The sequence below is a fragment of the Hydra vulgaris genome, chromosome 05 (genome assembly GCF_038396675.1).
Source record: "Hydra vulgaris chromosome 05, alternate assembly HydraT2T_AEP".
Classification (NCBI taxonomy): domain Eukaryota; kingdom Metazoa; phylum Cnidaria; class Hydrozoa; order Anthoathecata; family Hydridae; genus Hydra; species Hydra vulgaris.
In genome coordinates this window covers 34,447,451-34,456,165 of record NC_088924.1, presented here as the reverse complement: position 1 = coordinate 34,456,165, position 8,715 = coordinate 34,447,451, and the positions used below count along the sequence as shown (strand labels likewise).

The 8,715-nt window shown below is 25.7% G+C and overlaps 1 protein-coding gene across 2 annotated transcripts; it reads right to left on the bottom strand.

Annotated features, from left to right (window-relative positions):
- Window positions 1-5,332: 5,332 nt before the first annotated feature.
- LOC136080037 (keratin, type I cytoskeletal 9-like) lies at window positions 5,333-8,449 on the bottom strand. 2 transcript variants are annotated; one of them, XM_065796665.1, is made up of 8 exons: window positions 8,318-8,449; window positions 8,129-8,166; window positions 7,988-8,024; window positions 7,476-7,633; window positions 7,023-7,059; window positions 6,757-6,914; window positions 6,226-6,262; window positions 5,333-5,708 (listed from the first exon to the last, which is right to left on the bottom strand). In XM_065796665.1, exons 1-8 carry the CDS (start codon window positions 8,366-8,368, stop codon window positions 5,514-5,516), a joined length of 711 nt encoding a protein of 236 aa, XP_065652737.1. In that variant the 5' UTR covers window positions 8,369-8,449; the 3' UTR covers window positions 5,333-5,513. The 2 variants fall into 2 exon arrangements, with proteins under 2 accessions (XP_065652737.1, XP_065652738.1); XM_065796666.1 differs by lacking the exons at window positions 7,988-8,024; window positions 8,129-8,166; window positions 8,318-8,449 and adding an exon at window positions 7,741-7,947.
- Between the last annotated feature and the right edge of the window lie 266 nt (window positions 8,450-8,715).

Below are 8,715 nucleotides of genomic sequence, written 5' to 3'. Positions count from 1 at the left end.
ATACATATATATATACATGTATATATACATATATATATACATATATACATTCATATATATATACATACATATATATATATATATATATATATATATATATATATATATATATATATATATATATATTAATATAAGGTCTTGTTATATATAAATCAGTCCTTCACTACTTATTCTGAACACTGAACTTGTGCATTTAAGATCAAATGGAACACAATACTTTACACTTTATAATTTCAGAGGCTCAATAAACTTACATAGGTTACTGTAAGTTTTAGCCTATTCATTCTATGTAATCTCGCCACACTTAAATGTATAGTTAAATATGGCATACCTTAAAAAACTCAAGCATATTGTATATGTAAATTTGTGTAATGTATAACTTATACAATATATGTTTCTGCATATACATACATATACAATACACATAACTGCCTCAATCTATATTATGTAATGATTACATAATATAAATTGCATTAAACATCACATAAAAAGACTATAATGAGATTAGATAGTCTATTTATGCTATGTAATCTCATCATTCATGCTATGTAATCTCATCATTTATACTATTTAATCTCATCATTCATGCTATGTTATTTTATCATTCATGCTATGTAATCTCATCATTCATGCGATGTAATCTCATCATACTTAAATGCATAAAGTATAACATATATTAAAAATCATAAGAATATTGTATATGCATATTCGTAAATATGTGTAATGTAAAACTTATTCAATACATTTTCTTACATATACAATATACTAAAATGTCTCAATCTATATCAAACTTATACTATAAGTATTTGTATATCAGTAAACTTTTGTATCATACAAATGAATTTGATACTAAAACATAGAATTTCATTGTAGATATCTTCCTTATTTGTCTTATTATTATATAATTTTAGGATAGTTGTTCCCTCTAAACTTTACTGGTTCCAAAAAGTTTTAACCATAGTTTCAATTGCAGGAGTTATCTTTTGAGTTTTCAGAGCTGACAACATGGGTTTTAAAGGGGAGAGCCGCAATTGTCAAATCTAAAAATCCTCTATATGTAGAAATTTCTAAAAAAAAGAATTTTAAAAAATGGTCATTTAAAAAAAAAAGTGGGGGTTGGGGGCAGTGCCCTCTTGTTCGCCCCCCTCCTCCTCCTGGTGTCGTCGGCCCTGGTATTAGACTACTTTACGAAACTGCGTGAAACAAACAGCTCATGTTTTATTCAAACAGCCCGTAAATATTTACAAAATTGATCAGCTTCGCGGATTTTCAGCGGTTTTTGTCGAAAATTTATAAACATTTTAATTAAAAAAAAAAATTTTTTAATTTTTTTTACTTTGCTCAACCCCCCTCCCCCAGAAGTTCAAAATATTATAAATGGTGTTTGTTAATGTATATCTAACAATTGAAAAAAAATCAGACCTGGGGAACAACTAACCCTGACGGTCACTCTGGTCCACAGTATTTTTAACCCTAAATTTCCCCCTTTTAAAGAACCAAAATTTAAAAAAACTAAAATAGTCATTTTTAAATAGGGGTTACTAATCTAGTTTCGTACGTTAAATACTTAAAAAGTTAAATTAGGAAAAACCTTAAAGAAATGCAAGTAAAATCCTAATTCTACTTAAGAGTAATTCCACGTCAAAACAACCATATTTTTTTTTAAATGCAACCCTATGTCCTTGGATTTTTTTTATATTTTTACCATAGTTAGTACATTATAAAATAAGATAAATCCCAAAATTTCAAGGTCTAACTCCCAACGGTTCGTGAGTAATGGTTGTTTTAATTTTGGCTACTATTATTGTTTTGGTCATTTTCCGCCATTTTTAATTTTACATTTTTCCTTATAAAACCAAGTCTATAAACATTTGAGTTCTAAAAATAAGTGACTTAGTTAATTTCTAGGTGAGGAATTTGAATATATAAATAAAAAACACATTTTATAATTAAAAAGTACCTAAATATCAATTATAAATGTTAAAATCATGGACACCTGCCCCAGTAAAATTTTTAGATGTGCGGTAAATTTTTTAAGCTTAAAATTTCAAATTAGATCATTGTATGTTTGAAGAACATTGTGTGAAAAAATCATTTCTGCCAAATATATAGTTTAAAAATTAAATGAAAAATATTACAAAAAAAGCAAATATAGCATATTTCGCTTATCGTAGTATTCAAAATAAATAAAAATGATTCATACTTGAATTGATATACAATTTTTTATAATATATCCATTAAAAACTATTGATTTACAAATATATACTTATTAATTTTGTTAAAATCTTTTTTTGAAAGTTCATATTTGTCTGATATTATTTTTGGTGCACTTATTAATGTTATTACATTAATAAGTGCACCAAAATGTTATTGGTGATTGGTATCCAACAATAATCATTCCTTTTCGGCCAGAAAAACTGTTCAGATGGACCGTGTGGATGCATAAATTTTGTTTTTATATCATTATATTCTTCATCTTTTTCTTCAACTACTGCAATTCACCAAAACGAGTCATATGTACATGCGTAATATTTGTATTTCTGCATTAGCTCAAAATTTATCAAACTTAAATTTTGGTAACTTGATTTTTTAGTTATATTAATAGATTTTGGATTTGTATTGTTACTAGTTTTTTTAAATAACATAAATGCTTTCGAAACTGGTATGCAATGGTGAAATCTTCGCCCTCCTGGTATTGTTTTTCTCTTCTCAAATCGTTTATTTTATGACATTATTAAGTTTAAAGAACTTTATTGTGAGCGTTTTGTTAGAGCAAAATTCAAACATTGCATCGATTGTTAGTATTTGATTTTTCTTTGGATGATTTCTTGCAATTGTTCGTTTTACTGTATCACCTATTGCATCACAAGAAGATTTGCCATGACTGGTTGCAAAAAATATCCATTCAGGATTCAATAAAAAATCTTCTGAATGATGGCATAGATTTTGAAAATTTTTATACTGTCCTCCACATCCATCAGAAAAGTAATACAATTTGAAAATTAAAGAAGGATTTTTTTGATATAATTACATAAAATATATTTGAAATCAAATTACCTTTCTTTTTTTTTTATGCACTTTATAAACATTACAATAATTGTCATTTTTCTTTTCAAATCTTTTTCCAAAGTAGTGAAAATGGTGATTACAAATGCTGAATAGTTCTTCACAAGCACGCAACTCAGATCTCCATAAAATGTTTTGACGAGTATCAGTGTCTAGGTCATGTAGTAAAAAAATCTCTTTATTCTAGAATATGAGGTTTTATGGCACTCTGACTTCAAAACTTTACCAATATCACGTGAAATCATTTTGATAATGAATTAAAAAATGTTATACTTGCAAATTTAAAAATGCACAAGTATTAATTACATTATTTATGTAGAACTAATTGCAACATTTAAATTAGATGAATATGTCTGAATTCAGCAATTAAACTTTGATAATTGGAAAAGACAAGGAACCAAGAAACAAAAAGGAAACAAAAATTATATTAAAAAAACTTTCATAACTTGAGAACCACCTAGATTTAGATGTTGGTAGGAATTATCATTTTTTCCTTAAGTACTTTGGCGAAAATTGAAAAAAAAATCAGTGAATTTAGGGTTGTATCGCCTGGTTGTTTTGAAATGGAATTACTCTTAGGAAAAGAAATAAAAATTGCACGTTTAATTCTGGAGCGGAATCACAATTTTTTGGTGTTTGAGTTAAATAACTTCCAGGTAAGTTCTATATTCCAAACCTTTGAATGTTCATACTTATGTCATTTAAAGATGTTTTGCAAAAATTTGTGCTGCAAAGAACTTGGGAACAAAAATACCCTAAAAATTAGAAATCTAAAACGTGGGGAAATTAATTTTTTGAAATATGAGTTCTAATATCCTAAACTAGATAGAAATTTCTTTAAGGTAATAAAATTTCATTGAAAAATAATGATTTGTTTAGAAATCATACCTAATTAAACAACCCCCTCATTTTGAGGGGGTTGTAAACTTTACATGGTTATACCTTCTGAATGCCAAATGATTTTTTGACAAAATTTTAAAAATATGTACAATTTTTAGTCTTATTAAAGTAAGTAATTTTTCTGTTTGAAAAAATCAATTCCCTTTACGTTTAGGCGGATGATTTCTACTTTTTAGGGTATTTTGTTACCAGACTCTTCGCAGTGCAATTTTTTGCAAAACATCCTTAAATGACATAAGTATGAACATTCAAAGGTTCGGAGTATAGAGCTTAGCTGGAAGTTATTTAACTCAAACACCAAAAAATCGTGGTCCGCCCCTGCAATTATATATACATTTTTAGTACAAAAGTAAAATATTTTCAAAACTATGCATTTGGCGTAAATGATTTTTTCACACAATGTTTTTCAAACATACAATGACCTAATTTGAAATTTTAGGCTTAAAAAATTCACCGCACACCTAAAAATTTTACAGTGGCAGGTGTCCATTATTTTAACATTTATAATTGATATTTAGGTACTTTTTAATTATAAAATGAGTTTTTTATTTATATATTTAAATTCCTCACTTTGAGATTAACTAAGTCACTTATTTTTAGAATTCACACGTTTAAAGGCTTGGTTTTATAAAGAGAAATGTAAAATTAAAAATGGCGGAAAATGACCAAATCAATAATAGTAGCTAAAATTAAAACAACCATTACTCACAAACCGTTGGGAGTTAGACCTTGAAATTTTGGGATTTATCTTATTTTATAATGTACTAACTACGGTAAAAATATAAAAAAAAATCCAAAGACATAGGGTTGCATGCCCTGGTTGTTTTGACATGGAATTACTCTTAATGATTCCGTTACACTTATTTAAGCAGTAACTCATAAAACACAAAGTAAACAAAAAATTATTAAAAAGAACATTTTTAGTTACAATATCATAATTTAAATGCCTTTTTTATATAGATAAATACTATAAAATTTCTCTTTCTTGATTAGAGCAAAAGATTTAGATGCGTGGGTAAGAAAAAAATTATTGTTCTATAGTGATTAAAATGTTCCTTTAATTGTTATAATATATTCTCTCAAGAAGCTTTAAAAAAAAAAAAAAGGATTGAGGTTGGTCTTTAATTACCTTGAATATATCAATTGAATAGTTCAACCTTGACCTTGAATAGACGCTTTAAGATTTGCTATTCTTAATTTATTTGGGTCAATTTCTGCTTATATTTTTGAGTTAAAGATGTTTAAAATAGACTATTTTAGGCCGATAAAATATAAAATACAACATTGCAAAAAAATAAAAATTGTTTCATTAATGATTATTTAACTTAAAAATTTTAAACAGGGTTTTTAAGTAAATAGAAATAAATAAAGTAAGAATATATATTATAATGTATCTAATAAAATCAATACACAATTATTAAACTCTTAAAATATAAACTGCATTTTAATTACAATTTATAATAGTTAAAATTTTTAGTTAAGAGATAAAAAAAATTGTTCAACGCAACAATAATATAGAAATTTAATTTTAAATTTTTATTTTTTAGTTATGACCCTAACGCTTCTCTTTTGTAACCTCCGCCATATTTTCCTCCATAACCTCCCCCATATTTTCCTCCATAACCTCCGCCATATTTTTCTCCGTATCCTCCGCCATATTTACCCCCGTAACCTCCGCTATATTTTCCTCCGTAACCTCCACCATAATCATTTATTTCGTTTAAAGATGACTCTTCGCTTTTCTAAATAATATGTTGATTAATAAAAATATTTGATATAAATTGATATTTAAAATATCGGTAATTATATAGCGATAGATTTCTCATAATGACATTGGATGTATTTAAAGTTAAAGCCTTTTGTCATGTTAATAATGAGAATATTTCTAGGTTGTCATTAAGTTCGATCTTTTTTTTACCTCTTTATTCCGACTATTTAAAGATAAATTTTTTTGCCACACCAAAGGTTACATTATTTTGGGCATTTTATGGACAAAACTTTAAAAAAGCAAAAAATGCGACATAACCTATTGCCATGCAACAACCGATATATATATATATATATATATATATATATATATATATATATATATATATATATATATATATATATATATATATATATATATATATATACCGTTTAAGCTTATTAGAATAGTTTGTAATTTAAAAAAATTCTTAATAGATTGATGTAAATAATAACATTTTAAGTCAAAATAGTTAAATTAACATAAAAAAGATATAAAAGAAATAAAGTTACGTCATTGGTTTCATCTTTAAAATCGTTTTCTTTATTTCTAAGATATTGTTTGAAAAATTAATAATAAAAGATTACACTTGATAAATTAGTTTACTTTCCTATATTCCTTCTGAAAAAAATTAACAGCTTAAAGCAAAAATAACAAAGTTTCATCATAAAAAATAAAATTTGAATATAAAAAGCAGTTAATTAATTGCAGGGATCGTACCTGCTTTTTGTTTGGTTTTTTTTGTGTGTGTTCAAGAAAGATAACTTTTAGATATGCAGCAAACTTTAAATGTTTGCCACATGAATGAAGCAAAAGTTTATAACCCGCTCACTGTTAGGTGGTTATAAACTTTACAAGGTTTAAATCTGAAATCTACAGGTGAATATAATTTATTTTAATTAAGTAATAATATAAAACTCAATAAATTATTGCCCTCACATTTGGGGTTGGGAACAAGATTTAGAGTTTGTTGCATCTAAAAACTATGCGTATACAAAAACTTTGTGTTTTTTTTTAAAAGTTTGTTGTTTTTAAAACCTTACATTTCTTTTTTGTAACCTCCGCCATATTGTCCTCCATAACCTCCACCATATTTTCCTCCATAACCTCCACCATATTTTCCTCCATAACCTCTACCATATTTTCCCCCGTAACCTCCGCCATAATCATTCACGTTATTCAAAAATAGTTCTTCGCTGTTCTAAATAACAAAATGTTGATTGATAAACCACTTGATAAATATTGGCCTATAAAATAAAAATAAAATCAATAAAGTTTTATAAAAAGAAAATTGTTTGAGTATAGTTACGTCATTGGATTCGTCTTCAAAATCATTGTCTTCATTTCTAAAACGAATTGCAAGTTATTTCAAACATTTGACACAATTAAAAAACGTGGGCTAGTTGTTATAAACTTAACAAAGTACAAATAAATTAGTTTGCGTTTCCACACTCCCTCTGCAAAAAAATAGTAAAAGTGAAAGTAAAAATTATTTAATTATAAAAAGAAATTATAATACTTTAATGAGTCTACTCATTAAATATTTTATTGAGTAAATTTAAAATATTTTGAATAAATTTAAAATATTTTATTGAGTAAATTTAAAATATTTTATTGAGTAAATTTAAAATATTTTAATGAGTATACTCATTACTGGTAAAATAAGAATATTTTTACAAAAAAATGAAATTATGACTTTACAAAAGCCCTATTGTCTTTTGTTAATAAAAAGATTATTTTTATGTTACTGTTAAAACCTTACATCTCTTTTTTGTAACCACCACCATACTTTCCTCCATAACCTCCTCCATATTTCCCTCCATAACCTCCGCCATAATTCCCTCCATAACCTCCGCCATATTTCCCTCCATAACCTCCACCATAATCATTCAATTTGTCCAAAGGTATCTTTTCGTTTTTCTAAATAACAAAATGTTAATTTAAAATAGCTCCCAAAGATGTTTATCTAAATAAATCTAAACAACTATAAAAAAAAACAGAAAAATAATAAAAACGCGCACACATACGTTAAAACACTCCATATGTGTTGGATTAACGACTATAGCGTTTATTTTTACCTTAAACCTACTTGCTAAATTTGTAATGTTTCAAATATGTACGATATAACCATGTACACATTTTTGTTTTCATGTAATTTCATAAAATATCGTAAGGTTATGAAACTAAAATATATTTTTAAACCAATGGTGAAATATAATCCTAAAAGGATTAAACAAATTAAAACGACATAATATTAATAAATAAAATAGTTACGTCGTTTGATTCGTCTTCAAAATCATTATCTTTATTTCTAAATCACATTGCAAATGGTCTTAAACACTTAACAAAAGAAACGATTGATATTTAGAAAAAAAAATTTGTTTAGTATCCTCCCGCTAAATAAGTTAAACTTACTTTACATCAGTGATTTTATTTAAATTCGCTTCACTCAGCTAAAAAAAATAATTTGCATTAAAAAATTATAAAGAATTTATTAACACTATTTATAATTTTTATTAATATTGTTAGTTGACTGCTATATTTATTAAGTTTTATCAATATTATTCATAGTCATACATTTTATAATATAATATATACACTTACAAAAAACTGAAATGAAACCAGGAATATAACAATTATGCTAAAATAAGCCATTTTTTTTTTACTTAGTTCTTTCAACTTTTTACTTAGTCCTTTCAACTAAAATAAGTGACTTAAATATATTTTCTGTTCATTTTATACATTTTACAAAGCTATTTTAGAAATATTAATCTTATTTACTACCCATATAATTTTTTTAAATTGGACTGTGGCGGATGTTAGTTAAAAGATAATTATTTTAATTGCAAATTAAAAACGAATATTTAATAAATTTAATTCATAAAAAAATGCAAAAGCTTTATCTTTCTACTAATAGATGTGCATTAACGTTATTGCGTTTAATAAACATAATAGCTAATTAATTACAAGTATAACGATTACGAAGTTATTTTTAGTTTACT

What these genes read in the sequence shown, in the direction of transcription:
- LOC136080037 (XM_065796665.1), bottom strand. Translation starts at nt 8,368, where the DNA reads ATGGCTTATTTTAGCATAATTGTTATATTCCTGGTTTCATTTCAGTTT. An exon ending in TGGTTTCATTTCAGTTTTTT is followed by an intron (nt 8,167 to 8,317) that starts GTAAGTGTATAT and finishes TATTTTTTTTAG; the next exon opens with CTGAGTGAAGCGAATTTAAA. An exon ending in AATAAAATCACTGATGTAAA is followed by an intron (nt 8,025 to 8,128) that starts GTAAGTTTAACT and finishes AATGTGATTTAG; the next exon opens with AAATAAAGATAATGATTTTG.